The following is a 15,918-nucleotide window of genomic DNA, read 5'->3' as shown; positions in this document are numbered from 1 at the left end:
CCCAGGAGTCAGTACAGGGTGATGGACTGAGCGGACTGACCCTGGCGTCAGTGCTGGGAGATGGGATGAATGGAGTGACCCTACGGTCAGTGCTCGGAGATGGGCTGAGTGGAGTGACCCATGGGTCAGTGCTGGGAGATGGACTGAGTGGAGTGACCCAGGGGTCAGTGCTGGGTGATGGACTGAGTGGAGTGACCCAGGGGTCAGTGCTGGGAGATGGACTGAGTGGAGTGACCCAGGGGTCAGTGCTGGGTGATGGACAGAGTGGAGCAACCCAGGGGTCATTGCTGGGAGATGGGCAGAGTAGAGTGACTCAGGGGTCAGTGCTGGGAGATGGGCTAAGTGGAGTGGCCCAGGGGTCAGTGCTGAGAGATGGACTGAGCTGAGTGACCCAGGGGTCAGTGCTGAGTGATGGACTGAGTGGAGTGACCCAGGGGTCAGTGCTGGGAGATGGGCTGAGTTGAGTGACCCAGAGGTTAGTGCTAGGAGATGGACTGACTGGAGTGTCCCAGGGGTCAGAGCTGGGCGATGGACTGATTGGAGTGACCCAGGGGTCAGTGCTGGGAGATGGGCTGAGTGGATCGAACCAGAGGTCAGTGCTGGGAGATGGACTGAGTGGAGAGACCCAGCGGTCAGTGCTCCGATATAGGATAAGTGGAGTAACCCACTAATCTGTGCTGGGAGATGGGCTGAGTCGAGTAACCCAGGGGTCAGTGCTGGGAGATGGACTGAGCGGAATGTCGCAGGAGTCACTGCGGGGAGATGGACTGAGTGGAAAGACCCAGCGGTCAGTGCTCCGAGATAGGCTGAGTGGAGTAACCCAGGGGTCTGTGCTGGGTGATGGACTGAGTGGAGTGATCCAGGTGTCAGTGCTGGGACATGAGCTGAGTGGAGTGACCCAGGGGTCAGTACTGAAACATGGAATGAGCGGAGTATCCCAGTGGTCAGAGCTGGGAGATGGACTGAGCGGAGTGTCCCAGGGGTCAGTGCTGGGAGATGGGCTGAGTGGAGTGACCCAGGGGTCAGTGCTGAGAGATGGGCTGAGTGGAGTGACCCAGGGGTCAGTGCTGGGAGATGGGCTGAGTGGAGTGACCCAGGGGTCAGTGCTGGGAGATGGACTGAGCGGACTGACCCTGGGGTCAGTGCTGGGAGATGGGCTGAGTGGAGTGACCCTACGGTCAGTGCTGGGAGATGGGCTGAGTGGAGTGACCCATGGGTCAGTGCTGGGTGATGGACAGAGTGGAGCAACCCAGGGGTCATTGCTGGGAGATGGGCTGAGTGGAGTGACTCAGGGGTCAGTGCTGGGAGATGGGCTAAGTGGAGTTGCCCAGGGGTCAGTGCTGAGAGATGGACTGAGCTGAGTGACCCAGGGGTCAGTGCTGAGAGATGGACTAAGTGGAGTGACCCAGGGGTCAGTGCTGGGAGATGGGCTGAGTGGAGTGACCCAGAGGTTAGTGCTGAGAAATGGATTGAGCGGTTGACCCCGGAGTCAGATGTTGGGAGATGGGCAGAGTGGAGTGACCCAAGCGTCAGTGCTGGGAGATGGGATGAGTGCAGTAACCCAGGGGTCAGTGCTGGGAGATGGGCTGAGTGGAGTGACCCATGGGTCAGTGCTGGGAGATGGACTGAGTGGAGTGACCCAGGGGTCAGTGCTGGGTGATGGACTGAGTGGAGTGACCCAGGGGTCAGTGCTGGGAGATGGACTGAGTGGAGTGACCCAGGGGTCAGTGCTGGGTGATGGACAGAGTGGAGCAACCCAGGGGTCATTGCTGGAGATGGGCTGAGTGGAGTGACTCAGGGGTCAGTGCTGGGAGATGGGCTAAGTGGAGTGGCCCAGGGGTCAGTGCTGAGAGATGGACTGAGCTGAGTGACCCAGGGGTCAGTGCTGAGTGATGGACTGAGTGGAGTGACCCAGGGGTCAGTGCTGGGAGATGGGCTGAGCGGAGTGACCCAGAGGTTAGTGCTGAGAAATGGATTGAGCGGTTGACCCCGGAGTCAGATGTTGGGAGATGGGCAGAGTGGAGTGACCCAAGCGTCAGTGCTGGGAGATGGGCTGAGTGGAGTAACCCAGGGGTCAGTGCTGGATGATGGACTGAGTGGAGTAACCCAGCGGTCAGTGCTGTGTGATGGACAGAGTGGAGTGACCCAGGGGTCAGTGGTGGGGGGCTACTGAGTGGAGTAACCCAGGGGTCAATGCTGGGTGATGGACTGAGTGGACAACCCAGGGGTCAGTGCTGGGAGATGGGCTGAGTGGAGTGACTCAGGGGTCAGTGCTGGGAGGTGGGATAAGTGGAGTGACCCAGGAGTCAGTGCTGTGAGATGGACTCAGCGGAGTGACCCAGGGGTCAGTGCTGAGAGAAGGACTAAGCAGAGTCACCCAGGGGTCAGTGCTGAGAGATGGACTGAGCCGTGTGACCCAGGGGTCAGTGCTGAGTGATGGACTGAGTGGAGTGACCCAGGGATTAGTGCTTTGCGACAGACTGAGTGGAGTGACCTAGAGGTCAGTGCTGAGAGTTGGACTGAGAGGTTCACCCTTGGGTCAGATGTTGGGAGTTGGGCTGAATGGAGCGACCCAGGGGTCAGTGCTCCGAGATAGGATGAGTGGAGTAACCCAGGGGTCTGTGCTGGGTGATGGACTGAGTGGAGTGATCCAGGTGTCAGTGCTGAGACATGGAATGAGCGGAGTGTCCCAGGGGTCAGTGCTGGGAGATGGGCTGAGTTGAGTGACCCAGGGGTCAGTGCTGAGAGATGGGCTGAGTAGAGTGACCCAGGGGTCAGTGCTGGGAGATGGACTGAGTGGAGTGACCCAGGGGTCAGTACAGGGTGATGGACTGAGCGGACTGACCCTGGGGTCAGTGCTCGGAGATGAGCTGAGTGGAGTGACCCTGTGGTCAGTGCTGGGAGATGGGCTGAGTGGAGTGACCCAGGGGTCAGTGCTGGGAGAAGGACTGAGTGGAGTGACCCAGGGGTCAGTGCTGGGAGATGGACTGAGTGGAGTGACCCAGGGGTCAGTGCTGGGTGATGGACTGAGTGGAGCAACCCAGGGGTCAGTGCTGGGAGATGGGCTGAGTGGAGTGACTCAGGGTCAGTGCTGGGAGGTGGGCTAAGTGGAGTGACCCTGGAGTCAGTGCTGCGAGATGGACTCAGCGGAGTGACCCAGGTGTCAGTGCTGGGAGAAGGACTAAGCGGAGTCACCCAGGGGTCAGTGCTGAGTGATGGACTGAGTGGAGTGACCCAGGGGTCAGTGCTGGGAGATGGGCTGAGTGGAGTAACCCAGGGGTCAGTCCTGGGTGATTGACTGAGTGGAGTAACCCAGCGGTCAGTGCTGTTTGATGGACAGAGTGGAGTGACCCATGGGTCAGTGGTGGCGGGATACTGAGTGGAGTGACCCAGGGGTCAGTGCTGGGTGATGGACTGAGTAGCGTTACACAGGGGTCAATGCTGGGAGATGGACTGAGTGGAGTGTTGCAGTGGACAGTGCAAAGAGATGGACTGAGGCCAGTGACATAGGGGTCAGTGCTGGGACAAGGACTGAGTGGAGTGACCCAGAGGTCAGTGCTAGGAGATGGACTGAGTGGAGTGACCCAGGGGTCAGTGCTGAGAAATGGACTGAGCGGAGTGACCCAGGGATTAGTGCTGGGCGACGGACTGAGTGGAGTGACCTAGAGGTCAGTGCTGAGAGTTGGACTGAGAGGTTCACCCTTGGGTCAGATGTTGGGAGTTGGGCTGAATGGAGCGACCCAGGGGTCAGTGTTGCGAGATAGACTGAGTGGAGTGACCCTGGGGTCAGTGCTGGGAGATGGGCTGAGTGGAGTGACCCAGGGGTCAGTGCTGGGTGATGGACTGAGTGGAGTCACCCAGGGGTCAGTGCTGGGAGATGGGCTGAGCCGAGTGACCCAGAGGTTAGTGCTGAGAAATGGACTGAGCGGTTGACCCTGGGGTCAGATGTTGTGAGATGGACTGAGTGGAGTAACCCAAGCATCAGTGCTGAGAGATGGACTGAGCGGAGTGACCCAGGGGTTAGCGCTGGGAGTTGGGCTGAGTGGAGTGACCCAGGGGTCAGTGGTGGGGGGGATACTGAGTGGACTGACCCAGAGTCAGTGCTGGGAGATGGACTGAGTGGAGTGACCAGGGGTCAGAGCTGAGAGATGGGCTGAGTGGAGTGACCCAGGGGTCAGTGCTGGGAGATGGGCTGAGTGGAGTGACCCAGGGGTCAGTGCTGGGAGATGGACTGAGTGGAGTGACCCAGGGGTCAGTGCTGGGAGATGGACTGACCGGAGTGACCCAGGGGTCAGTGCTGGGAGATGAACTGAGTGGAGCGACCCAGGGGTCAGTGCTGGGAGATGGACTGAGTGGAGTGGCCCAGGGGTCAGTGCTGGGTGATGGACTGAGTGGAGTGAACCAAGGGTTAATGCTGGGAGATGGACTGAATGGAGCGACCCAGGGGTCAGTGCTGGGAGATGGACTGAGTGGAGTGACGCAGGGGTCAGTGTTGGGTGATGGACTGAGTGGAGGAGCCCAGGGGTCAGTGCTGGGAGATGGGCTGAGTGGAGTGACCCAGGGGTCAGTGCTGGGAGATGGGCTAAGTTCAGTGACCCAGGGATCAGTGCTGGGAGATGGAATGATTGGAGTGACCCAGGTGTCAGTGCTGAGAGATCGGCTGAGTGGAGTGACCCAGGGGTCAGTGCTGGGAGACGAACTGATTGCAGTGACCCAGGGGTAAGCGCTGGGGGATGGGCTGAGTGGAGTGGCACTGGGTATAATGGGGGACAATCAACAACGAATTTTTACATTGTTATCTTACCGGATGTCTGGTTTGTCATCTTCAGTATTTCATTCAGATTCTCCTTTGCCAGTTTTGAATGTGAGCTTATCAGATTTGAGACATAGTCCCAGTGTTTCACATTGAAATATTCAGCCATGAACTGCTGCCTGGGGATGCACCGACGGACATCACTGTCATAATAACCGATTTGGACTCCATTCACCATCGCAGCATTTGTAATCTCAGGAAAACCTTCAATGCCGGAGGTTACAGTGTATATCGCAGTTAGTGAGTTTGTGTCTGTGAAGGAAACAGTTAAAGGGACTGTTTAATAAACACCAACATGAGCATCAGAATCATCTCACCTGAACCTCTCTGATCATAATGATACCAGAAAGCTCAGGAACATCACAGATGGTGTGAAAATCACTGTAAATGTGTTAGTGTCTGTAAAACACTTAAACAATTAAAGGGACAGGTTAATAAACATTTGCACACACTGCCACCTGATCAAAGTGAGGCCCATCCACACAGTGACAATCTCCAATAATCCACCACTTTATCACAAGGTCAGAATCCTGTCTGATATTATAAACAGAATCTGATTAAACTGGGTCAGAATTAAGATGCTGCAGCCTCTCAGAACAGGGAGTAAACCCAGAATCAGAGTCACTCTGGGCTGGTCTGTTGTTTAGCGTCTTTGTTGTAATATGTTTTTAAGCGATAGTAACCTTACATCATTAGAAAAGAAGTGTGTCATGTGATCCAGTTTTAGTTTTACTTTTGGCTATGAGCAGAACGTAGCACAGCTCTGATGTCTTCAAGTTTTCTATCCATGTATATCTGTTCTCATGTGCCTCGTCTTAAGAAATAAATCCACAACCTGTTTACCCAATCCCTTTTGAGTGATTGGTGCCTTTATATCATTATCAAAACACAACATGGTGTTCAGTGGTGGTCAAATGGCCTGGCAGCGAGATTAAGATACGACATGATGAACAGCTTAGATTGTACCACATGGCGTGAGATGACCCTTGGTGTTTGGGTCAGACTGCAACAAAGCCGAGGCGTTGGAGAGTGTGGAAATCGCAATGTGGTGACTGCACAGATCAGCTTTGAAGGCACAGTGCCAGGATAGTGCTCAAATAAAGAGCTGGGAAACAGACCGATCCCTCATGGTTAGATTGCAGTGCAAAGCCTGTCAGTTCAGTAAGTGGGTCAGTGCGTCAAGAGGACCAGCGCTGGGTTAGCTCTGTCGGGAAAGGGGAGTGTCCAGGGGGTGGGCTGGCCTGATAGCGAGTGGAGGAAGTCAAACCAAAAAAACCCAAACATATCATAAAGATCGGCCAGAGAAGGTTGTGATTCGAAGTGTGTAAATGTGGCTCGAGTGACACTCAGCCTGGGTACAATAGAAGAAGGAATGTCAAAGGGTTATTGTCAAAATATCCACAAGATTCCCCAGATTGAACTGGGATGCAGCTGACCCAATGCCCGAATTAAACATGTTTAAACAGTGCACAGAGCTATGGTTTCTTGATTCATGTGTGTCTGAACCAGACAAGCCAGCTATAAAAATTCACCTAGCAATTGGGAACGAAGGTCTACACAGGCTGAACACATCAGGATTGACAGCAGAAGAGCAAAAGGGTCCCCAGGAGATATGGACTACATTGGAAGACCGGTTCAGAATCAGGTTAAACTTCCGTATTCATCGACAAGAGCTCATGTCATTTCAACAACAGTCTACAGAATCCATAGACCACTTGGTCAGTAGATACAGAGAAAAGGGGACGTACTGTGAGTTTTCAAACACAGAGCTGGCAGACAGAATTGTTGATTTTCTGATCACATCCACTCCCATGAAAACCTTCCAGAAAGATCTGCTAGACAAACCCAAAACATTTAGCATTGGAGATCTACTGAAGGATGGATGTGAGTATTAACCGATCCTCACAGGTTAATAAAGCTTACAGGTCCTAAATACATCCCCAGTTATTGATGCACTCACTAGACCATCTAAACCTAGCAAGACATGTGGAAGGTGTGGCCTTCTCCAGACACCAAGGAAATGCCCGGCTTTCCAGCAATTCTGCAAGGCATTCGGCAGAAAGGGCCATTGGCAGCAGTGGTGCACTAGAGCAAAGGCTGATGCAGCTGTGAAGAGCCGTGCACAGATCCAAACAGACCGGACACAACAGGTATCTTCAACCAATAAGAATGACCATCCGGTATCCTCTCAGAAACATATACATGAGGTGATTAACAACCAGAGAATGACAATGTGCCGGATGAGATGAAGAGCAGTAACACAGTTTTCACACTGTCAATCTCATGGACAACATAGATTTCATCATTCACTCACACATGGGCATAGATCGGATGAGAAGAGAGACCGTCTATTGGCCGAGTATGAACAATGACATTGAAGTTATCGTCAAGCAGGACAAGGCATGTCAAGAGCATATGCCAGGTCAGCACAGAGAACCATTGATTCCACATGAAGTTCCTACCCATCCTTGGTCCAAAATCACATTCAGCCTCTTTCATGTCCATGACACTGACTTCATCGTCATCGTCAACTGCTTCACAAAGTAGCCCATTATTCAGCAATTGCACAATACATCAAGCAAAACTGTAGCACACACACTAAATGCTATTTTCAGTTTATTTGGTGTGAATAGAGAGATCATTCTGGATAACGGTCTGCAATTTATTGCTAAGCCATTTCAGGATGTGTGGGGGAAGTGGAATATCAATCACACTACTTCTTCACTTCTAACGGCTCAGATCAACGAATGATTTGCACAATGAAATCCTTCATTCTCAAGTGTAGATCGACCAAGCAAGGTCTACACATTGCAATGTTACATCTGAGAGTGACACCTTTATGTGCATCACCAGCAGAGCTCATGTTTGATAGATCGGTGCACACCAATTTACCTACTCTTACCCATTCTACCCTCTCAAAAACTGGAACCGAACTATAAAAACTGCAAGAGAAGATTACCAACGTAGAAGATAAAAAAGCAGGTACAGAATTGTCAAGTTTACAGCTGGGACAACAGATTTGCATCCAGGATCCCACAGAAGGTACATGGCAACCAGATGAGATGACAAGGATTTGTTCAGAACCAAATTCCGATGAAGTCATTACACACAAAGGCACAATGATGAAGCATAAATCAACAACAAATCAGATCCACTCCAGCTCCCCAACCACCGTACAGTCCTTTTGCATCTGAAACAAGATCCCGAATCCAAATGGGATCAACATCCAATAATGACAATCCCACAGATCACTGTGATCAATTAAAGACACCTCCAGACAAGGTTACCATGACAAGATCAGGAGGTATGAGCAGATTACTTCTACACTTTAGAGACTGGTAGATACATCTGCTCTGCACCTTGCGTAATGGTAATGAGACATGAACATGTATTGTAAATAGTTCAACTTCTTTGGAAGGGGGAACAGTCTCTTTAAAAAGAAATGGGGATGTTGTAATGTACTTTTAAGGGGTAGTCGCTCTAAATCACCTGAAGGAAAGTGTGTCACAGTTTTAGCTTCACTCTTGGCTGTGAGCAGATGGAGTCGCTCATTTAAGACAGAGATGAGGAGAATTTTTTTCTCTCAAAAGGCAGCGAGTCTTCAGAACTCTCTTCCTCAAAAGGCGATGGATGGACAGTCTGTGTATATTTTAAGGCAGCGCTAGATAGATTCTTGATTAACAAGGGGGTGAAAGGTTATCGGGGGTAGGCAGGAATGTGGGGTTGAGGTTAAATTCAGATGAGCCATGATCTTATTGAATGGCAAAGCAAGCTCGAGGGACTGAGTGGCCTACTCCTGCTCTAAATTCATATCTTCATATGTGGAATGTAGCAAAGCTCTGATGTCTTCAAGCTTTCTACCCATGTCTATCTGCTCTCCTGTGTCAACCTCTTCAGAAATGAACCCCAGTGTCTTTACCCAATCCCTTATGAGTGATTGGAGCCTTTATATCATTTCAAAACATGACAGTCATCACCAGAAAACTTGTGGTGTAAGTGAATTCCAGATTGAAATAAAGAGAAACAGGAATATTTGGGAGGATGAAGTGTGATACCATAGTAGGGGGGACAGTCACTGTATGAACAGTCTGACTGTCAAACAGGGTGATGGACAATCCAGAGCAGGATCTCCACTGTCCCTCACAGAGCTTTATAATCACCCCTTTATACAGGGTCAGGAGGATGTTGGTGGCCTGAGATAACTTGGTCTATTCAACCGGGAGGGCATCACAGCTGATCCTGGGGTGGGTTAAACATGGATTATCCTTCTCCTCCCCGTAGTGTTTTAAAGACTTTAGACCGGGAGCGATGAAACTGTTTTGCTTCTCCCAGTCGATGTGAAAATTAAAATTATCCATTTGAAGCATTTTCCATTTGCTCCAAGCTTCTCTGCTCTCGGTGTTTCTACATCCTGCTGTCAGGAGAGCTGGACACAAATCCCATCAGAGTCTTACAGACTGTGCTGACTTCAATGGTGTAAAATATCAGGCTGACTGTATAACAGGCGGCTGATCAAACATCACCCATTTCAAACTCTCACCAAAACATTCCAATTCACCCCAGAGAGAGAGAGAGAGTGAGAATGGAGGGCTGAATTCTGTACTTACCGGGAGAGACCCAGGAAATACACAGGGAGATGGAGAAAAGGATCAGCAACATTCTGGGAATCCACTGTCCCTGTTCCAATCAGGGATTGGGAATGAAACACTCTGAGGGAGAAACTAATACTGTTTATAAACTGGGAAAACCAACACAAACTGTTTATCACAAGACTTGATCATTTCCTGATTACAGAACCAGAGGCTGAATGATTGGTTAGTTTCAGAAAAATATCCAATTAAATAAATAAACAGTCGTTTGTCACCAGTTACCAGGAAGATCAAACACAGACACAGTGAGATTCAGGCTGGGAAACAAGAATAAAAGCTGAAATTTCAGCAGGAAACAGGATCCGGGTGTGTTTTGGGGTCAGGAAGCTGCCTCCGGTGGGGAAAGTGATGGAAGTTCAGATTTTCACAGGGTTGCCCCTGTAAGTGTTCTGGAGACAGGTTCCCTGTCCACTTAGAGCCAGTGGGGGTGGGGATGGAGCTGGGTCAGATGAAGTGTGGGACTGATTGACACTCCCCACGACAGACATCACATGGAGGGAGCTCTTGTTGTGGTCACAGACCAGGAGGACTTTGAGGGGGTGATTGTCGTTCCTGTTGATGGATCTCACTGGCCAGCCTGATATTTTACAATGAGATAAAAGCAAAAAACTGCGGATGCTGGAAATCCGAAACAAAAACAAAAATACCTGGAAAAACTCAGCAGGTCTGACAGCATCTGCGGAGAGGAACACAGTTAACATTTCGAGTCCGCATGACTCTTCAACAGAACTAAGGAAAAATAGAAAAGAGGTGAAATATAAGCTGGTTTAAGGGGGTGGGGGGGACAAGTAGAGCTGGATAGAGGGCCAGTGATAGGTGGACATAACCAAAAGATGTCACAGACAAAAGGACAAAGAGGTGATGAAGGTGGTGATATCATCTAATGATTGTGATAATAAAGGTACAGATAGCCCAAGTGGGGGTGGAGTGGGAGGCAGGGATCGAAATAGGCTAAAAGGCAAAGATAAAACAATGGATGGAAATACATTTAAAAATAATGGAAATAGGTGGGAAAAGAAAATCTATATAAATGATTGGAAAAAAGGGGGATCGGAAAGGGGGTGGAGATGGAGGAGAGAGTTCATGATCTATAATTGTTGAACTCAATATTCAGTCCGGAAGGTTGTAAAGTGCCTAGTCGGAAGATGAGGTGCTGTTCCTCCAGTTTGCGTTGAGCTTCACTGGAACAATGCAGCAGGCCAAGGATGGACATGTGGGCATGAGAGCAGGATGGAGTGTTAAAATGGCAAGCAACAGGGAGGTCTAGGTAACGCTTGCGGACAGACCGAAGGGGGCCATGCCTGTCTCTTTATGGGGTATGTGGAACATTCCTTGTTCCAGTCTTACTCCGGCCCCCTCCCACAACTCTTTCTCCGGTACATCGATGATTGCTTCGGTGCTGCTTCATGCTCTCGACTGGACCTGGAAAAATTTATTAATTTTGCTTCCAGTCTCCACCCCTCCATCATTTTCACATGGTCCATCTCTGACACTTCCCTTCCCTTCCTTGACCTCTCTGTCTCAATTTCTGATGATAGACTGTCCACCAATATTCATTACAAGCCTACCGACTCCCACAGCTACCTCGACTACAGCTCCTCACACCCTGCTTCCTGTGAGGACTCCATCCATTCTCTCAGTTCCTTCGCCTCCATCGCATCTGTTCTGATGATGTCACTTTCAAAAACAGTTCCTCTGACATGTCTTCCTTCTTCCTTAACCGAGGTTTTCCACCCATGGTGGTTGACAGGGCCCTCAACCGTGTCCAGCCCATCTCCCGCGCATCCGCCCTCACACCTTCCTCTCCCTCCCAGAAACATGATAGGGTCCCCCTTGTCCTCAATTATCACCCCACCAGTCTCCGCATTCAAAGGATCATCCTCCGCCATTTCTGCCAACTCCAGCATGATGCCACCACCAAACACACCTTCCCTTCACCCCCCCCGGCGGCATTCCACAGGGATCGTTCCATCCGGGACACCCTGGTCCACTCCTCCATCACCCCCTACTCCTCAACACCCTCCACATCACCTTCCCATGCAACCGCAGAAGCTGCAACACCTGCCCCTTTACTTCCCCTCTCCTCACCGTCCAAGGGCCCAAACACTCCTTTCAAGTGAAGCAGCATTTCACTTGCACTTCCCTCAATTTAGTCTACTGCATTCGCTGCTACCAATGCGGGTTCCTCTACATTGGAGAGACCAAATGAAGACTGGGTGACCGCTTTGTGGAACATCTTCGGTCTGTCCGCAAGCGTGACCCAGACCTCCCTGTCGCTTGCCATTTTAACACTCCACCCTGCTCTCTTGCCCACATGTCCGTCCTTGGCCTGCTGCATTGTTCCAGTGAAGCTCAACGCAAACTGGAGGAACAGCACCTCATCTTCCGACTAGGCACTTTACAGCCTTCCAGACTGAATATTGAATTCAACAATTTTAGATCATGAACTCTCTCCTCCATCTCCACCCCCTTTCCGATCCCCCTTTTTTCCAATCATTTATATAGATTTTTCTTTTCCCACCTATTTCCATTATTTTTAAATGTATTTCCATCCATTGTTTTATCTTTGCCTTTTAGCCTATTTTGATCCCTGCCTCCCACCCCACCCCCACTTGGGCTATCTGTACCTTTATTATCACAATCATTAGTTAATATCACCACCTTCACCACCTCTTTGTCCTTTTGTCTGTGACATCTTTTGGTTATGTCCGCCTATCACTGGCCCTCTATCCAGCTCTACCTGTCCCACCCCCACCTTAAACCAGCTTATATTTCACCTCTTTTCTATTTTTCCTTAGTTCTGTTGAAGAGTCATATGGACTCGAAACGTTAACTGTGCTCCTCTCCGCAGATGCTGTCAGACCTGCTGAGTTTTTCCAGGTATTTTTGTTTTTGTTCTGATATTTTACACCATTGAAGTCAGCACAGTCTGTAAGACTCTGATGGGTTTTGTGTCCAGCTCTCCTGACAGCAGGATGTAGAAACACCGAGAGCAGAGAAGCTCGGAGCAAATGGAAAATGCTTCAAATGGACACTCTTAATTTTCACATCGATTGGGAGAAGCAAAACAGTTTAATCACTCCCGGTCTAAAGTCTTCAAAACACTACGGGAAGGAGAAGGATAATCCATGTTTAACCCACCTCAGGATCAGCTGTGATGCCCTTCCGGTTGAATAGAGCAGGTTATCTCAGACCACCAACATTCTCCTGACCCTGTATAAAGGGGTGATTAAAAATCTCTGTGAGGGACAGTGGAGATCCTGCTCTGAATCGTCCATCACCCTGTTTGACAGTCAGACTGTTCATACAGTGACTGTTCGCCCCCTATGGTATCACACTTCATCCTCCCAAATATTCCTGTTTCTCTTCATTTCAATCCGGAATTCACTCACACCACATGTTTCCTGGTGATGACTGTCATGTTTTGATAACGATATAAAGGCAGCGATCACTGATAAGGGATTGGGTAAACAGGTTGTGGATTTATTTCTTAATACTAGGCACAGAAGAGCAGATAGACATGGATAGAAAGCTTGAAGGCATCAGAGCTCTGCTACATTCTACATATGAACATGTGAATTTAGAACAGGAGCAGTGCACTCGGGCTGAGGAGGTCCCAAAAATCTGACAGGGCACGATAGATCCAATAAAGGTGAAAGAGGCTAAAGGAAAGCCAGTAGGATTTAAGGATTTAAGGAAGCCAATGCAGAGGAATGTAAAGGAGCTGAGGTAAAAGCAGCTGAGGTCAAAGGGAATGTACCAGAGGTCTGGTTGGCAGGAATGGTGTTTAAGGATCTAAACAAGGACAGGGAAAGTTCCCAAACACTAATCCTCAAGGACTCAAGAGTCAAACTTGAGTTTCCACATGGCCCAAAACGCACTGAAGACTATGGCCTGAATTTTCAGTCCTGTGACATGATCACAGACTCAGGACAATACCCTGCTCCACAAACCCTACCTGGAGAAAGGTGCCCTGGGAGGTAGGGTTTTGGTTCCAGGGGGTAGAGGGGAGGAGAAGTTGGCGGGAGGGTGAAAATGGGAATCATGGTGGGCGACCCCAGAAAGAGTTCACAAGGTGCCGGGTGTGGAGGTGCACTGGTCGAAAGAACAACCTCAGTTCTCCAGCTTTATAGAAGAAACCCACCCACTCCGTCCCACCATGGTCCCTCATACCCTCTGTACCAACTAATGCCATTCACTCACCCCACCATGGCCCCTCATACCCTCTGTACCAACTAATGCCATTCACTCAGCCCACCATGGTCCCTCATACCCTCTGTACCAACTAATGCCATTCGCTTACACCACCATGGCCCCTCATACCCTCTGTACCAACTAATGCCATTCACTCACCCCACCATGGCCCCTCATACCCTCTGTACCAACTAATGCCATTCGCTCACCCCACCATGGCCCCTCATACCCTCTGTACCAACTAATGCCATTCACTCAACCCACCATGGCCCCTCATACCCTCTGTACCAACTAATGCCATTCGCTCACCCCACCATGGCTCCTCATACCCTCTGTACCAACTAATGCCATTCACTCACCCCCCCCATGGCCCCTCATACCCTCTATACCAATCAATGCCATTCACTCATCCCACCATGGCCCTTCATACCCTCTGTACCAACTAATGCCATTCACTCACCTCACCATGGCCCCTCATGCCCTCTGTACCAACTAATGCCATTCACTCAACCCACCATAGCCCCTCATACCCTCTGTAATAACTAATGCCATTCACCCACCACACCATGGCCCCTCATACCCTCTGTATCAACTAATGCCTTTCAGTCACCTCACCATGGCCCCTCATACCCTCTGTACCAACTAATGCCTTTCACTCACCCCACCATGGCCCCTCATACCTTCTGTATGAACTAATGCCATTAATTTACCGCCCCCCACCCGTGGCCCCTCATACCCTCTGTACCAACCAATGGCATTCACTCCACCCAACATGGCCCCTCATACCCTCTGTACCAACTAATGCCATTCACTCACCCCACCATGGCCCCTCATACTCTCTGTACCAACTAATTGTTGCCGGAGGTCACCGGTAACGGTTGTTAGCATAGTACAAAGAGGAGAAGAGTCACTTCTCTCTTAACTCTAAATTCGCTTTATTCACGTCGTTAGATCATCTGTATATAGTTTATACATCTGGTTAAATACAGACATGAAGTTTACAGCAGGTTATACAGTTTCATACCCAAAACTAGGATATAAACGCACACCCACTAGGTTTCTCTGACACTCCCTGAGTGGTCATAGAATATAAAAGCTAATACCCGAAAAGGAGAGCTGGCGCTGGCCAAGTGTTCCATTCTCTCTCTCTCGACGTCGTCTCTACATTGTTGATGTAGGTTCTTCCGCTTCTGCGAAGGTTGGACTCCAGAGTTCTCGCTGGGTCCACACCTGAAATTCTCCACTCTTACACTGAATCTTATCTCTTCAAGCTGTGCTGTCTCTCTCCCGTTGGTTTAAGCTTGCTTGCCTAGTCTGTGTCATCTTCTCATTGGCTCTGTCCCAAGGACTTAGGTAGCATTACCTCATTACTCCTTTCCTAAATAAGGACTTGTGTCTTATCTCATTCCCTTTGTTCTTCAAGAAACTCAGCTACTTCAGACCGGTTCCAGCCAGCTCAGGCCAGTGACTGGAATCAGGTCAAAAGTTGCTTTTGCCTATGTGTCAGCAGTTAGGCTGCAGCTCCTGGCCAGCATCTCCCCACTTTTGATCCAAAGGTACTTATCTTAGGATCATTATTCTCCCTTTCTATGTACCACTCCTGAGGTTGTCATTGTCCCCCAATGGGCATGTTACATCCGCGATATCATATGGTTATATAAAAATATAAAAGAGAAGCGTATATAAAACATAGTTCACACAGTGTCCTTATATTGATAATTGTTTCTTCTGTTTCATTATAGCACTAACATTCAATCGGTGCAAAATTTCAATTTTCCACCTTCTAAGCTGATATATGTTGAATATGACAAGTATTAAAGCACATATGATTACAATTACAGCAGCGTGTGATAAAATCCTGACCCATGGATGTATTTGAACATTAGATCCCCAATTCCAAAACTTATCCCAGAACCCGGGGTCCCGTAGCAGTTCCTCTGCTTTATCAGCATGAGTTCTAATTATTTTAGTGTGTTTAGTCCATTGATGAATTATCTCATTGGCTCCCTCCACTATTTGCATCCAATCTGCAGTCAGGTGCGGAATGGGTGGTAGCTCGGTAGGAACATATTTCCGCAGATCTTGGTCTATATCGGTACGTTGGACTGTGAGGTTTTCATTTATTACTATCCTCATTATTGGTTTAGGCAGAACTTGTCCACCGATAACCAGGTCTAAGGTCACATTGTTAATGGCCACATTGTGTCCTTCCAGAGAGCACTGTTTCCATCCTTTGTTATAGTTCATAGCCGCTGTGGCTAT

General features: G+C 49.5%; 1 protein-coding gene across 3 annotated transcripts in view; it reads right to left on the bottom strand.

Annotated features, from left to right (window-relative positions):
* The window catches only part of LOC144695822 (class I histocompatibility antigen, F10 alpha chain-like), a 104,915-nt gene extending 95,312 nt beyond the window's left edge, over nucleotides 1-9,603 (bottom strand). For 2 of the 3 annotated variants that reach the window (XM_078566839.1, XM_078566840.1), the window contains exons 1-2: nucleotides 9,421-9,588; nucleotides 4,805-5,065 (exon numbers count right to left, since the gene is read on the bottom strand). In XM_078566839.1, coding sequence (XP_078422965.1) covers nucleotides 4,805-5,065; nucleotides 9,421-9,472 — 313 coding nt within the window. In that variant the 5' untranslated portion in view covers nucleotides 9,473-9,588. Of the gene's footprint in view, nucleotides 1-4,804; nucleotides 5,066-9,420 lie in introns of all 3 variants that reach the window. The other variant, XM_078566838.1, reaches the window with a different exon arrangement.
* Between the last annotated feature and the right edge of the window lie 6,315 nt (nucleotides 9,604-15,918).

Source organism: Cetorhinus maximus, chromosome 21, assembly GCF_964194155.1.
Source record: "Cetorhinus maximus chromosome 21, sCetMax3.hap1.1, whole genome shotgun sequence".
NCBI classification, from domain to species: Eukaryota; Metazoa; Chordata; class Chondrichthyes; order Lamniformes; family Cetorhinidae; genus Cetorhinus; species Cetorhinus maximus.
The sequence above is the reverse complement of the archived record's forward strand: the minus strand, read 5'-3'. Positions and strand labels throughout refer to the sequence as shown.